This window comes from Megascapheus bottae, chromosome 22 (assembly GCF_031878675.1).
Source record: "Megascapheus bottae isolate mThoBot1 chromosome 22, mThoBot2.hap1, whole genome shotgun sequence".
NCBI classification, from domain to species: Eukaryota; Metazoa; Chordata; class Mammalia; order Rodentia; family Geomyidae; genus Megascapheus; species Megascapheus bottae.
This window is the reverse complement of record NC_143530.1, coordinates 8426538-8443174: the sequence shown is the minus strand read 5'-3', so window position 1 is coordinate 8443174 and position 16637 is coordinate 8426538. Positions and strand designations below refer to the sequence as shown.

General features: G+C 39.3%; 1 protein-coding gene across 5 annotated transcripts in view; it reads left to right on the top strand.

Annotated features, from left to right (window-relative positions):
- Positions 1-16637, top strand: part of LOC150047709 (adenylate cyclase type 10-like) — a 29232-nt gene that overhangs the window by 5818 nt on the left and 6777 nt on the right. For 2 of the 5 annotated variants that reach the window (XM_090355699.1, XM_090355703.1), the window contains exons 6-23: positions 259-349; positions 446-534; positions 1146-1337; positions 2025-2146; positions 4980-5056; positions 5153-5342; positions 5763-5818; positions 6591-6744; positions 6861-7050; positions 8398-8484; positions 10028-10299; positions 10801-10937; positions 11928-12056; positions 12196-12468; positions 13625-13966; positions 14428-14491; positions 14751-14958; positions 15304-15429. In XM_090355699.1, coding sequence (XP_090211825.1) covers positions 259-349; positions 446-534; positions 1146-1337; positions 2025-2146; positions 4980-5056; positions 5153-5342; positions 5763-5818; positions 6591-6744; positions 6861-7050; positions 8398-8484; positions 10028-10299; positions 10801-10937; positions 11928-12056; positions 12196-12468; positions 13625-13966; positions 14428-14491; positions 14751-14958; positions 15304-15429 — 2799 coding nt within the window. The remainder of the gene's footprint in view (positions 1-258; positions 350-445; positions 535-1145; positions 1338-2024; positions 2147-4979; positions 5057-5152; positions 5343-5762; positions 5819-6590; positions 6745-6860; positions 7051-8397; positions 8485-10027; positions 10300-10800; positions 10938-11927; positions 12057-12195; positions 12469-13624; positions 13967-14427; positions 14492-14750; positions 14959-15303; positions 15430-16637) is intronic. The other 3 variants (XM_090355700.1, XM_090355701.1, XM_090355702.1) reach the window with 3 other exon arrangements.

The window sequence follows — 16637 nt, the reverse complement described above, 5'->3', positions numbered from 1 at the left end:
AGGCCTCCTTGCTACACAGGCAAGTGCCTTGGTGGTACAATAATTGGTTGACCAAACCAACTAAGATTGAAACTCTTTTGGGGGAAGGCCAGAGATGGTCTCCTACAAAAGTAGATGGGGCAGAAGAGTATGGCTGAGAAGATAATAAATTAATAAATAAATAAACAAGGGAAATGGAATCCTTGGCCCCTCTGTTAAGGATGTAAAGGCATTCACATTGGGGGATGGACACAGACTTGAGCAGTTTCCTTTCTCTAGTTAAGAGACATTCGGATCATTGACCCATTTGATTTTGATGAGCATTTTGACAAGTGCCTAGATTATCTGCCACATTACCACACAAGTACTGGTAAGTTACTTTGCCCTTTGTACTTATGCACTCCACCATTTTAAAGCTTAATTAACCACATGACTAGAGACATCTTGTTTGTTTTCCTTTTCTCAGAGTCACTTAGAGCTGCACTGGAATTAGATCCAGACTCTGCACTGGAACAAACACTGCGGAAGCACATAATGAAAACTCTTTTGGAGAAGGTTATTTCCTAGTTCTCGTAGGCTCTGTCGTGTGTGTGTGTGTGTGTGTGTGTGTGTAAAAGCAGGTGAACATTTACATGTGATGACCTTTTTTGTATTGGTCAACCTTATCTGCTCCTCAGTGTAATCCCTGTAGACTTCCCCACCTATATGAAAATAAGCTTTCAGTCAGCTTACTTAATCCTAGAAAATAGACACTTTATTATTTTTCAGTCCGTCCTACAGGTACTAGTGCCCTTTTAACAGGATATATAGTGTCTGCTTGGTAAGTATATCTGCTTGGTAAATATATTGGTTGGCCCAATGAATGAAATAGAATGAATGTTAAAGTCTCTTAGCATGAAATGTAATGACTAGTGGACATAACAGACTGTTAGAAAATATGAAAGAAAATATCAAATCTATCAGTGAAATACATTTAAAAGTAAATAGTTTTAGTTCCAAGTGTACCAGTTACTAGAGGTCTCATTAAAACCTGAACTTTCTTTTAATTTTTTGCCTGTCACCATAAGTTATTTGCTCATGTTCACCATGAATTGTTGAATTGAAATACTTACATGTGATACTGAGAGTTGAAGACACAGATAAGGTAATTTTTTTCATCTTTGTAGATTGATGAAGGCCAGCCTATCGAGTATATATCAGAATTCCGTACAGTGACTTTGGTTTTGGTCAACCTAGAGTTCCACCAGACAGCCTGGTTATTGCATTTGTGCCATCTCATCCAGGAGGCTGCCTTGTATATTTCCGCAGCCATCGAGAAAGGGGGTGGCCAGCTGAACCAGGTCTTTATGTTTGAGAAAGTAAGTATAAAGAAACTTGACCCATCAGTATTAAAAGTGACTAGTTTTATCGTGCACACATAATAGAAGTATAAATGCATTTTCCTACTGTTCATAACAAACCATATAAGAATTATAAGTAAAGTAAGTTAAGGAACACCATCTTCTAATTAATTTTCAAGGTTACCTTCTGTATCATTTTTATATAATTCCTGTTGGAAAGCCTTTGTGAAATCATAAAGAATGATCTCTGACTCTAATAATAATAAGGTATACATGATCAGACTTTTTCTCAGACAACAAGGAAACTTGAGAAAGAATAGTACTTTGATACTTGACATAGTTACAGGAAATATAAGCAGATAGACTTAGCTGAACATATGCCCTAGAAACTGCAAGTGATTATTTTAAGCGATGGAGACTCACCGTGTTACCCTAGCTGACTGAACAGCAGTCTTCCTGAGCAGCAAAACGTTGGAAGGTGACACTGAACCTATTGCAGTGGATCTTAACAGCAGCTCTACGTTGTGAATTTCTGTACTCAGAATAATTAAGCTAACTTAATTTTTTTCTTATTAGTAGGGCTTAGAGTATCCAATTCATGAGCTGTACAGAATCCTCTATTCTTAGCAGCAAACCAGTAGTTGAGATAAGCCATATTCCTTCCCCAGATAAACCTGTCTTTTCTTCCTCTGTCATCTATCCCAGAGCTGCATGTTCCTCTGTGTTTTTGGCCTTCCTGGGGATAAGAAGCCCAATGAGTGTGCATATGCCTTGGAGAGCTCCTTCAACATCTTCAGCTTCTGCTGGGAAAATCTTGCTGAAACCAAGTGAGGAGGAAATTGGGACAGACAAGAGTTTGACATATCTCAGGGAGCTCGCTCTTCAGGCAGAATAGGAGGCAGTAGCAAGGAACAGGGCCTGGGGGTGTGTGGTATACATAATGTGTCTAATAGGAAGGGAGCTTGCTTTAAAAAAAAAAGTCAAAATTGGAGCTATAAGAAATTGCTAGATGCATACACAGCCCAGGACTGGCAAAAAAAATAAAATAAAATAAAATAAAAATAGAAACAAATAGGGCTGGGAGTTTGGCCTACTGGTAGAGTGCTTGCCTAGCATGCACAAAGACCTGGGTTTGATTCCTTGGTACCACATGCATAGAAAAAAGCTGGAATTGGTGCTGAGACTCAAGTGGCAGAGCTCTAGCCTTGAGAAAGTCCAAGGACAGGGCTCAGGCCCTGAACTCAAGCCCAGGACTGGCAAAAAAAAAAAATAGAAACAAATGAAAAAGAATTTGCTAGCATATAATAGAACTGGTAATGAAAGCCAGATCTCCCCCATACACACAATATTATGTTGTAGTGGCAACTCCTTCATAAAAATCTACATTCTCCCAAAAGGATCCTATACATTATGTGTGTGTATATGTATGTGTACATATATATAGTGTATGTATATATAGTGTGTGCAGTATATTTTATATGTGCAATCTATATAGTGTGTAATGTGTTATGTGACATATAGTACATGTGCATACCCATGTGCATATCTGTGGTCGGTTGTAGGACTTAAACTCAGAGCTTTTCACTTGGCTTTTTTGCTCACTGATGGAGATCTACCTTTTGAGGCACACCTCCACTTCCAGCTTTTTGCTAGGTTTGAAATAGACTTTTGGCTCCAAAACCTTGATCCTTAGCTATCTGCCTCCTGAGAATCTAGCATCATAGGCATGAGCCACCCGTGCCTACCTCCCCGCTCTTGAATTAGTCATCTCTCTGGTCTCTAGAGGTTGTTTTACAATACCCTAAAGGTTGCCTTCTTTGACTCTTAAAGCCACAACCTGTGTGGTCCTCCTTTGTTTAGAATATTAGATAGGATACTGGGGTTCATCTAAACTGATATCTTCAAGAAAACTAAGATCAAAGAGGTTATGTTGGCAAACCAAATAGCATAACAGTGTAGAGCCTGAAAGCTAGACTTCAACATCAGTGGAGATTTTTTTTCCTTGAAGATATCTACCAAATCAGTATTTCCCAAAATATATTTGATAGAACATGAGTCCCTTTTATTCTTGGTCAAGCTATATTCATAACATACACTTACGGTAAGGTTTTTAGTAGTCTTAGGGTAAAGACATTTATTTTATTTAGTTTTATTTACTGTTTCTCAGGTGTACTGGATCATCAAACTCTTTTCTCCAGAGGCCCCTGTAAACATCTAGAATAGCTGGTATTCTGAAGGACGTATTTGGGGAGATGTTACACTAGCCCTATGTTGAAGCTTCAGCATAAGATAAGGCTGAGTAGCCTGGGTAATGATGTCATTATTGCTCATGCCCCTGCATCACATTAACTCTCAACCCAGTTCCCAGACTCGTCTGCACACCTGGGTCATCTTCCAAGTTCCTCTTTTTAGTCTGACTATAGTTCTTAGAATGTTTTCTCAGGATATTTCTGAGATCTACTAGGTTCAAACTCAGAATCTCTTCACTATGCTCTTTCAGTACCAGAAGTATGCATAACTTATATTAGATAATACATGTACAGTGTATATCAAATAATATGCATTAGTTTGGAATAGCTTTCTTTTAAAAAATAGGTAATATTGGGGTTTGGACTCAGGATAGGTATGAACTTTATTTAATACTGAGTCATGCCCCCAGCCAATATGGAATGTTTTAAAATATTATTTAGAAAGTATACTCCAAGCCGGGAACAGTGGCTCATGCCTGTAATCCTAGCTACCGAGGAGGCTGAGATCTGAGGATCAAGGTTCAGAGCCAGCCTGGGCACTAACGTCTGTGAGGCTCTTATCCCCAATTAACCTCTAGAGAACTGGAAGTGGCACTGTGGCTCAGGGGGTAGGGCGGTAGCTTTGAGCTAAAGAGCTCAGAGACAATGCCCAGGCCCAAAGTTATAACCCCACAATCAACATAAGAAAAAAAAAGAAATAAAAAAAAGAAAGTATATTCCAAAGATCAGGTTGCTTCAGGAATTCTTCCATCAATGGCCTTGGCATTCTGATTATTGTTTTACTCTGACATTCAAGCATTACTTGATCTGTTAGCTCTATTTTGATGGCTGTTGATTGGCTTGTCTTTTTTTTGCTTTGAGAGATCATGGTATAATAGAAATAACATTGATCTTGGAAGTAGGACTAAACTCTCATTCTGGCATTTGTTATATAGCTCTGGGAAAATTTAACTCCTTTTTGAGGACACTGAATTCTAATAAAGTTTAATGTCCTGGGAAAAATCACAGCCTCTCTGAGCTACATTCTTGTTTTGCATTTTCTCAAATGGTAAATATTTTCCATACTTTCTATGCAGGTTGGTTGTTAATTATATCTCAAAGGATTAAATAAAGGTATTTCAAAAAGCCTATATAAAGCATCTAACAGATAAAAGTTTTATCTTTTCACTAGTAACAACTGTCCAACTAAAACTCCTGAAGTAAAAAAAAAAAACATTCTGTTCCTTTTAGTTATTACACTAGTACTTAAATACTTTCTCTTCATCATGTTGTACAGACCAATAGCAACCTCTGACCTTGTCCATTCTGAGCTCTAAAACTAGACTTCTATATCCAAAGAGTGACAGATCTAATGCCTAACTTAGAGGCTTCTAACTTTGTATTTACTCACTGTTGCATTTCTGATTTCCAGGCTTGTTTCCATCAGCATCACCAATGGACCAGTATTCTGTGGTTTGGTGGGGGCAGTAGCAAGACACGAATACACAGGTAGGATAGAACGTTGGTTGTTAGAACTGTAATTTAGAGGTGAAGATAGAAGAGGTAGGACAACTACTTTCAATCAATGCTGTCTCCCTGACACAGTTATTGGCCCAAAAGTGAGTCTTGTGGCCAGAATGATAACAGCTTATCCAGGCTTGGTATCCTGTGATGAAGTAACTTATCTAAGATCCATGCTACCTGCTTACAACTTCAAGAAACTTCCAGAGAAAATGATGAAAAATATTTCCAACCCAGGGAAGATGTATGAATATCTTGGCTATAAAAGATGCATGTGAGTGTTACTGTGATGGTTTATTCCCATCTCTTACAGAATCAGGTCATAGGAATAGCAAGTTTTCTATTGTATGTATCTTACTACTGCTGCATGAATAAGATTCATGCAAGAAGGTATATATCTGTATCTGAGACCTGCTAGTTCCAGCAAGAATCTCTTGATGTCTAACAGAAAGAGAGTAGCACTAAATCCCAAACCTAAATGTTCTTTATTCTTTTCTTTTGCACTTTACAATTTACTAATTTCCCTGAGCCTGAAATGGTCAATATACTGCTCCTCCATCATACCTCCACCCAAATGTCTAGTTCTTACCTAGAACTCTGTACTTCCTCGGTTATATGAAAGAACCTGCCTAAGAGGACCTATGTGCTGAAGCAATTTTTAATAGATACATTCCCTTTGTTTTTTTTCTCCAAGAATGTTTGGGAAGAGACATTTGGCCAGAACAAGAAATAAAATCCACCCTTTGTTAGGTGAGTTCTATCTTTTTGTTTTTAACTTAAAGCACTTGTTTAAAAAAAATTTTTTTATTGAAATATATAGAAGTGGCACTGTGGTTCAAGGGATAGGGTGGTAGCCTTGAGCTGAAGAGCTCAGAGACAATGCCTACGTCCCCCCCCCCAAAAAAAATATATATGTATATATGACTAAATGATTTTAAGCTTTCTCAAAAATAAAAATCAACCTTCTTAGTGAATGTATGTTTGTTTTGAAGAAGTCCCTACCATTACTTTTCCATATTAGATATTCAGATTTCAGATAGATTCCTATCTCTTTACCTGAGAAGAATCTTTGTAAGTTAGAGTTCAACTCTTGAGATCTTGGAATCACCAAGACTGTTGCATCTGTACCATATATTCCCTATATTTTATTTATTTTAAACTACACTTTTCAACCCATTATCTTCACATAACAATGACAAACTAAGAAAACTAAATTATTATTATGGAAAATTTTAAATACTCTGAAAATAATATTAGCCTCCATATCCATGCAGCAACTAAGTGCTTTGAATATTATTGGTTAGGCTCTACAACAAATCCTGAAGACCAGCATACACTCTATTTAGTCGTGAGTTGACTGTCGAGAATGGGATGTGAATTTCCATCACAAAATGGGATGTTGACAGGGGCCCTGGGATGGGGAGGTAGAACAGTCTTTCTTAAAGTTAGCTTCACAAATTAATTTGAATAAAGTCTCTAAAGCACAGATATGTTAGAAGGATCTAACGTGTCTTTTCTGCAGACAGGGAGAAAGAGCTGGAAGTCTTCAGTTTAGCACAGCAGGAGTGTTTGCACCAGGGGAAAGGACGAGCAGTTCTATATGAGGGTGGAAAAGGCTATGGGAAAAGTCAGTTGTTGTCTGAAATAAACTTCCTAGCCCAGAAGAAAGGGCAAAGGTAAAGACTCTTGCTCTCTTAGAGCCAACTTCTCTTGGAGCTTCTTTCCCTTATTAATGGTACTCAAGACATTAGATTCAGCATCCTTGAACATGTCACATGGTAACATTCACCAGGGTATTGCCACTAATGCTGAAGGAAGCAGATGCCACACAGTGCTTCTACACTATCCAAACGCTCATGGCCATCTACTTTGAGATTGATACATGCCCAGCCTATTGCCGCCAAGAGCACCTACAAAAACATCTCTGTGGGATGATGGAGGAACCACTTCACTGCCTTTTTAATGACATCTTCTTTGTTAAGGTAACAAAGGCAATGGCTTTCTGAATTGGGTTACTATTATTCTTTATGGTTTGTCATATCCAGGATTGTCTTCTAATATAAAACCATATAAACACAGCCTAACAACACATAGTTTACTTGTGATAGTTGAGATTTGATATCAAAACTTAAGACTTTCTCATTTTTGAGAAGAGTGAATTTTAGGGCTCACAAATACAGTTTTATGTCCTGGCACAAACCACAGCCTCTCTGAGCCACAATTTTGCTATTTGTGAATGACAGTTATAGGCGTCATATGACTTTTGCATGAATTTTAAGGCAGATAGTATATAAAAGTTTGAATATAAATTTTAAAGTGCTAAATATATTAAGATGCTCAGATCTCTGTTTGTCTCTAATACTGCATATCCCTGGAATTATATCCATGTGTTTTTGAGTCCGGTGTAATTTTTTTATTCTTGAATGATATTCCTTCCCATTCCCTGCTATGGAGTGTCACTTAGACCAGTATCTAAGCCTCAAAAGCTTCTGGCGATCTTGAGTTCATGTGGTATCCAGTAGTGAGCAAGCTACAGTCCTTGGTCCACAATTCCATTTACTCACTCATCACTTCTTATCTTCTCAAGGTTCTGAGAAAGCATTGATGTAAAATAGAGAACACTAAAATCTGTTCAAATTGGGGCCAGGAGTTTGGCCTAGTGGTAGAGTGCTTGCCTAACATGCATGAGGACCCGAGTTCAATCCCTCGGTACCACATATATATAGAAAAAGCCGCAAGTGGTGCTGTGGCTGAAGTGGCAGAAAGCTAGCCTTGAGAAAGCCCAAGGACAGTGCTTAGGCCCTGAGTACAAGCCCCAGGACTGGCAAAAAAAAAAAAAATCTGTTCAAATTGTAAGTATAGCCCCTTATTACAACTCGCCTTGATTAAGGCCCCAACACTTGCTAACATATTCTAGAAAGAATCTCATTTTGGTGTTCAGATCCATGTTAATTTATGTGTCTCGGATTTATTCTGATAAATCCCATGTACGGTTTTATTCTGGCATACTTGGCATAACTGTGATGCTAGAGCTGCCCAAAGTGGCACTGCTAAGTACAATTTGTTACTTATCCCTTAGTCACAGCCCTTTAAGGGTTTTCCAGAGTCTGGTGTTTTGGTAAGAGATCTCTGTTTGTCTCTAATACTCAGGAAACCTGAGCTCACACTCTCTGAACTGAATTCATGTTAGATTGGTCCTTGTAACTCTATGTCTAATCATACAGAAACTCATTCTCAGTCAAAACAATCATTTCTTATGCCTGTTGAAGAACCTGCATATTATTAGGTTATCACTTTCAATGCTAATTTATAGTATTTTCTCTGGCCAGTTTCCCTTATCCTTCAAAGTTTCACATATGGATGAACTGGAAAGACAAAAGAAGGTTAAAGCATATTTTATTCAAGTGCTGCAGAAGGTGGGTACTTGTGCTGCATACTAGTAAGTCAATATTTGGAAGTGGTATAAACAGCTCGTTTTAATTTATCCATATTATACTGGCTGCACATGAGCATTTTTTGGTCTATTTTTCTGTTTTCATTGTTATTTTTAAGCTTTTTTTTAAAAAAAATGACCTAGTTATCCAACAGCAAAGCATTAGCATACAAAAAGAGGCTTGGCACTTTTCTGATCCTGTTTCTAAATGGAAGTTTTTTTTTTTTTAAGAGTAGTTCCAAAAATGTGCTATTTTGCAAAATATCTACTAGTAAGTAACACAAATACTCAGGATTATACAAACAAACATTTATGTAAAGAGAAACTGGTATAAGTCTTCTGGAAAACATTCTGAAAGTACCTAGTAATTTTAATGCCAAATCCTTTAATCCCAGGATTTTCAATCCTGAGTCTACATCCTAAAAAGTATGTTCATTGAAGTGTTTGTCTAGAGAGGACGGGGGGGTTGTCAGCCTGACCACATTGCTGAACACAGAGACACATGATGCAAAAGTTAGCTGCAAAGGGAGTAAGATGAAAACAGTACTACTAAGTGATTTTTAAAATAATCCTGAACAAAAGGACAGTGTGGAGAAATATCTTGTGTACATGACTGAATGTAGTCTATGATCCAATAACATTTGCATAAAATTTTACTAGACAAAATAGCGTATATTTTATAGGAACAGAATAATAAAATATATAGGACGAACACATTAGAATGGTCACCTAAGATAGTGGGGAGTAGACTGGGAATGGGGAGTAGAGATAAAAGTAAGTACACTTAAACCAGCATGGGCACGGTGGCTCACGCCTGTAATCCTAGCTACTCAGGAGACTGAGATCTGAGGATCAAGGTTCAAAGCCAGCTCTCCACAAAAGGACCTGAAACTTTCATCTCCATTTAACCTCTAGAAAACTGAAAAGTGGGGCTTGGCTCCAGGGTAGGGCGGTAGCTTTGGGCTGAAGAACTCAAGGACAATACCCAGGCTGTGGGGTAGAGCCATAGCCTTGAGCTGAAGAGCTCAGGGACAGACCCGGCTGAGTTCAAGCCCAATGACCCACCAAAAAAAAAAAAAAAAAAAGCAAATACACTTTTTTAGTATAAACAAGTAATGCCCAGCAATTGCTACAGTATTGGCAAGCTCTCTAGGAAACGCTAAGTATAACCCAGGTTGGAAGTACTGTTTTAAAGAATGATGAATTCTATATAGGATAAAGCCTTTACAAAAATGAAATATTTGAAATCTTTAAGACTGATTTAGGAAATATATTGATAATGACTTCCACTTTTGAGTTATAGTATTTCTTGCCCAAAAAGAATTCATTAGATGTATAGGTAGCATTTTTACTTATAAAAGTAAGATAACTCCCTGGACTTTGAATACATTAGAATACTCTGAAAGCTTCAGCCTGTGTTGGCATCCTTTAAAGAATTATTGATGGAAAATTCATAGTAGAGTTTAAAACCAAGTGACTTCATTTCTGATTGGAGGTGGTTGTTGTTTCTTTGCTGTTATTTCCAGGCAGTGAGGGAAACACCGCTGGTTTTCCTCTTTGATGAGGCCCAATATATGGATGCAACTTCCTGGGAATTTCTGAAAACATTGCTCTCCTGTCTGCCTGTCACCATGGTGATGACGTTGACCACCCCTGCCAGCCTGTGCGCCGGGGCCCTGCATTTCCTACAGAGCCCTCGGGTTATCCTTGTGCCCATTTCAAATTTGGCAGCAACCTCGCTGTTAAGAATGGCATGTTGGGAACTTGGGGTGGTGAGCATCCCCAAAGAGCTGCAGATGTGAGTGGCTAGGATTAGGTGGACACTTCATTAAGGGAGGAGCCAGTGCTGTAAGATGAATGAGAATCTCAGGTCTCACCTACTGGAATTGAGGGAGGGTGCACCTTACCATGCTGAAGCCTACAAATACATTTAGTGGAGACAACCTTCTTGGTTATCAGTAAGAGGCTATCCTTCAGGGTTTTTCTCAGACAGTGGGCTTGCTTAATGTGTCAGTTGCAATACAATGTGATTGGGCCAGTTCCTGCCAGGCCTTTTAGCAAGGGAATGTTAGTTCCTGTTAACATCCAATATAAGCAAAGTAGTTGAGAATGAATTTACTGCCAGATGTATCTCAAAGCCAATCAGAAATGGTTCTCTTTTTACATTTCTGTGCTATAGCACAGATCATCACGATCTGGCCTTAACAAAGGAAAATCCTTCAGAATGAAATACCCTTAAATTTGGGTTCCCCTCAAGTTGGCATGTTTAGTCAAAAATCCCCTACTTACCTTTCTGCAGCTACCTTCTCCACAGGTGCTCTGGAAACCCCTTGTACTGTGAAGTGCTATGCCAGGACCTTCTGGCTAAGGATGTGCTGCTTTTTCATGACTTAAAGGAGGAGGAGGAAGAGAACAGCAAGTGGGAATCCCTTTCAGGTAAACTCCGGTTCCCCAGGTTTACTGTGACGTACAGCATTACCAAGGCCTTTACTCGGTGCTGACATTGCAGCCAGATTGGGCCACCCCTGTACACTTTACAAATATATGGTAAAAATGATAAATCCCTGCCTCAGATAATTAATTCAACCAATCTGTAGTAGTTCCTATTTGAGTGGCCCAGGAAGTAGAGATAGTAAAGTAGGATTTACCAGAGTCTGGCATTGACACATTACTGACAAAAAAAGATGACTTTATGGATTAGATAGGTAGGGGTTGGGAGGAGTGGTGAGAAAAGGAAAAAATAGAAGTATATGTAAATCCTCCATGGTTAGATGCTGTGTGGTATACAGAATGTTGTTAGTATATGAGATAAATTAAGAATAGAGCTGGGCACGGTGGTTCACGCAGGCTGAAATCTGAGGATCAAGGGTCAAAGCCAGCCCATGCACAAAAGGACATGAAGCTCTTACCTTCAACTAACCTCTATAAAATGGAAAGTGGGGCTTAGCTCAAGGGTAGGGCGGTAGCCTTGAGCTGAAGAGCTCAGGGACAGTACCCAGGCCAAGTTCAAGCCACATGACCCACAAAAATCAAAAAAGAATAAGCAGACACCTGTAAGTCTAGCTACTCAGGAGGCTGAGATCTGAGAATCAGAGCTTGAAGCCAAACCAGGCAGAAAAGTCCCCATGGGAGTCTTATCTCCAATTAACTACCAGAAAACCAAAAGTGTCACTGTGCCTCTCAAAGTGGTACAGCACTAGCCTTGAGCACTCAGAGACATCACCCAGGCCTGGAGTTCTAGCCTTACAACCACCACCACCAACAACAACAAAAAGAATAGGCAAGATGGATTGAAATAAAGTATATCACACTATGGTTCATGCCATTCATCTTCATCCTGTGGTCTCTTGATTAAATTCTTTACATTATTGTGCCTTCAAGTCACTGAGCATGGTATTTTCCTCAGTCAGTGTTTTCTCCCCACAGCTAATGCCATAAAATCCACAATGTATAGTATTTCTCCTGCCAGCTTTGAAGAAGAACAGGGACTTTATGTCTGTACAGTCAGAGATGATATAAACTTGGATACTGTGCTTCTGCCACCACCCTTGAAAGGTAAGTGTCTTCAGTACCTCAAGTGAACTGATCATGAGTGTCAGTGCATTGATGCCTGGCTGAGTGCGTTCCACCATACCTAGGCTCAAAACTTTGATCACTGATTTTTAAACTTATTTTTATTTTTCTGGGAGAACAGAAATAGCCATAAACCACATGGATCAACTGAGCCCAGAAGAACAGTTGCTGGTCAAGTGTGCTGCAATCATCGGTCACTCCTTCCATGTAGATCTGCTGCAGCACCTCCTGCCTGGCTGGGATAAAAATAAACTACTGCAAGTATTGGGGGCTCTTGTAGATATGCATGTGCTCCACTGGCTCAGTGAAAGCCAAGGGCTTCCTGCTGAGTCCACGTTAATATCTCCTTCCACTATCCACGTCATCAATCTAACCAAACAGAAGAGAAAGTCAGGTAAGGAAGGGCTGCTCCCTTGTTTCAGGTCTGAACTGACTGGACATATTCTGTGTTCAGAAAGACTACCAATATTGTATATAAGGGCTTCCTTCTGAAAGCTAATGGTTAATTATCATTTAAAGTTAAAACCATAAAGGAGCCATGATTAAATGAGAAAAATATCCTACATTAGAATTGTCTTAAAGAATTCCAGGTCCTTGAAAAGCTTGAAATAAATGTAATGCTACCTGCCTATAATCCAGATGCTTAGAAATCAGATAGAGGATCAAGATTCAAGGCCAGCTCAGGCAAAAAAAAAAAAATTAGACCTTGCCTCAGAAATAAGCCTGATGTGATGGTCCTCACCTGTAATCTCAGCTACTTAGAAAACAGTCCAAGGGTGGCCTGGGCAAAAGTAGAAGACTCTATGTGAGAAACAAAATAAAAAGAACTAGGAGTATGATTCAAGTAGTAGATTGCTTGCCTAGCAAGAGGGAGGTCCTGACTTCTGTTCCTTGTACTGGGAAAAAAAAAAAAGGTGCTGAAAAAGCTGGGGCAGAATGAGCATGAGCTGCAGGCCAGCTGTCCTGGAATAGAGAAAGAGAACCTGCCTCAGGGAGGAAAATAAAAGAATTACATCTCATTATTAATCTATGTATTAAGTATTTGTGTTTTGATTTTTAGTTCATAAAAAATTGCCATCATCTTTTATTTGTTTTCTATATACAAATATAAGAAAAAGGATAAACTGTCCCCAATTTTAGAAACTCACAAGGAAGATAGACATAGACATTATTATACAGACATGGACAGCAAGGTATAAATTAAATAACTTGTTACCTCATATTCTCCCTTATGGCTCAAATGCATAAATCTACAAATAATTTCCCTTTGACTTTGAAATATGTCTGAGTTCTCTATTTATTTGAATTTGAAGTAAAAAAGCTTAACTTAGGGAACAGATCTTTCCACTGAACTTCTCTTCAGCTGCCCCTATTTTTCCATCTTACCTTATCCTAAATATGGTCAGTATTACTTTCAGACTGGTGCAAAATTCTTCCAACAAAAGAGACAGCCCTACCAAATCTTAAAAATTAGCAAACTGTACTTACATGTTTGCCATATTTGAGCACAAAAGGACTATATGGGAAACTCTCACTTGGATTTTCCAAAGTTTCAGATGCTGGCTCAGCTTCTCTTGTCAGACTTCCAGAGGAAAAGCCCCTTTCTCAAACTAACATGCTAGCATTTGGAATGCCTCTATTGCGTGAAGCTGCCTGGGAGCTGTGGCCCAAGGAACAACAGATAGCTCTGCATCTTGAATGTGCCTGCTTTCTCCAAGACATGGCCTGCCGCTGTAACAGCTGCCACAGAGAGGACTTTGTCCCATTTCATCGTTTCGCAGTCTCTTCTGCCAAGAGCTCCAGCAGGATCCCCAGATTCTGTACTTACAAAGACACAGGCTCAGTGCTAACACAAGTGACCACAGACAAGTTACAACTGCCTTCTCCCCAAGGTAAACTGAAAGAGGCAGAAGGTGGTGACAGGAGTCAGATCTGCAGGGAAAGGCTACTTGAAGTCAGCTAGTGAACTGTCACCTTTTGTACTCGTAGTGTTCTTCACTTGGCCGTAGGCTCCACAGTACACTGACCCAGTTATGAGCCTGAACCAGATATATTCATGGGTTTCCACTATGAGGAGTACCCAGCAAACCAGAATGGAAACAATCTTTTATTTCTTTCCTGTATTACAAATATTGTCTTCTTTAAATTGGAACCTTTGTTTTTGAGTGGGACACTGAAAATGAGGAAAGTTGTGGGAACCACAAACTGTGGTTCACTGAAGAGTTTATAATGTATAATTTTAATTTTTTGTTATCTGTTACAGAGGAAACAGTAGTCAGGAATGTTACAGGGGTTTATTTAATCCAAACATGTATAATGAAAGAGAATCTTTTGTTTTTCATTGCCTGTATAGATAGTTTTCAGTTCCAAGAAACAACATTCAGAAGTCAGGAGGTCTTCTCCGGTCAACACTGCAGGTAGATGGCGGTGCTGAGGGTGGAGAGGAGGGTCAGGGTAAGTGGCAGATGGCCACTAAACTGGACACTCCCCTCACCCACAAACCACAGCTCTGTTCTGTGGCTTACAAAAACTGAGGGAGTGATGGAGAATACTCATAGACTTAGTGAACTATATGAAAAACTTCCGAGGAAAAAATTGGCTTTGAAACTTGGTAATGGCCCAACAAGCATGGCAGCTTTGAGACCACTCTCAGTTCTTCATCTTCTCTCCACAAAGAACAGAGAGGGAATTCCTGGATCAAGTAAACAGGCAAATGGCTCAGAACAACCTGGAGAAAGACCTGCCCTGCTACTGCAGACAAATCCTGATGTTAGTCCTGTCCCCACTCATCCAGCACTGCCTCATCATTGGAGAAACCACCTGCACATTTTATTACCTGCTGGAGGCCGCTGCTGCCTCCCTGGACCTGCCAGATAATTACCTGGTGAGCAGCTCTGTGGTCTGCCTTTGAGCTGAGCCCTTTTATTTGGGACTTTGACACTTGTCACTGCCAACAAACCAGGAGTAGGAATTGGAGGAAAATGGGAGGACAAGGTACTGGAAGGGATGTAGGAGAAGACAAATGGGAGTGTGGTGGTGAAAGTGCACCAGCTGGGCTGGAACTGCCCCTGACTGTGTGCAGGCATGCCAGCTCCCTATTTCTAACTGAGAACACACCTTCTCTCACACTTGGATCATGGTCACAACCTGTTCACCGGCCTTCCTCCCAGTCTGGTCCTCAGTAGCATCCTAATCCCAATTCCATTTCTTATCCATGTCCTGTTGGGAGGCCTTCTTTTATTTGAAGAAAGCAAGCAGTCTCCTGGGCCAACCTTCAGCATTCTTATTCTTGAAAAGGCGCAAAATGAAGATCTGTCAGTTTGAGGAAGCCACTTTCTGCCGTCTCCGGTCAGAGGTGAGAGCAGGGGGTGACCTTGTAGCTTTAAGTATGTCTCCCTGAGAGGTACCCTAGTCTGTCTTTTTAAGACCTTTCTTTAATGTGCATGATTACAAATGTGATAATGTGATCATGAAGGTTATACTGATTTCAGCTATAGAAGTCTCTTTTTACAACTACTTAAAGATACAAAAACTTTTTAAAAAAAAATTAAAGACATACCAAGTGCTGGTGGCTGATGCCTGTAATCCTAGCTACTCAGGAGGCTGAAATCTGAGGATCTCAGTTCAAAGCCAGCCTGGGCAGAAAGGGCCATGAGATTTTTATCTCTAGTTAACCACTAGAAAACCAGAAGTAACACTGACACTTAAAGTGGTAGACTATTAGCCTTGAGCAAAAATGCCCAAGGACAGTGCCCAGGCCCTGAGTTCAAGCCCCAAGATCAATAAAAAAAATTAAAGAAAGACTTAAAAATCTATAGAAGTACAGACATATAGAAAGTGAAAACACCTCTACTAACTCATTAACTCATTTCATGTGCTCTATAATAAACAGTACATGCATATGATCCACCTCTTCTGCAGCTGGCTTTTGAAGATTGAATATGTTTGCATATTGGTGTACATTAACATTGTAGTGTATTGTGTGATTGGCCCCTTCACAGAGCTGTAGCTGGTGAGAACTCCATTGTGTGGATATACCATAGTTTATTCCATTTTCTTTATGCATTTTTATTGTCTCTACTTCTAACATAGCTACAGTGAATGTTCTTGCTAAATATCTCTTTCTCCCCTTTCTATAAGAGAAACTTCCAAAGGTAGAAATGTTAAAGTAGAAGATTTAACAATTTTACAGTTAATAAAGGTGTCACCAAGGGACCTGCCAAAAATTACACTGAGTTTTTCCCATTCATCCTTTTCATAACACCAGATGTTATCAGAATTTTCTAAACTTGCTAGTCCTTAAAATCAGATGGTGTTTTAATGTGTCTTTCAGTAAACTGCTGCTTATTGATAAGTTTTCTTTATTTTCCTGTGATTATCCATTTGTGTCCTTTGCACATTGGATATAAACTAGCTTTAATGTAAATCTTTAGAAAAACTTGGTTATAAGAATAAATCTAACATGGGTAAGTCAAAGGGAATATTAGACTTGTCTAGAGTATTACAGTATTTGTACTTTTGGAGCAAAACTAAGTATTTTTCCCTATGCAAAGCAATTACTGT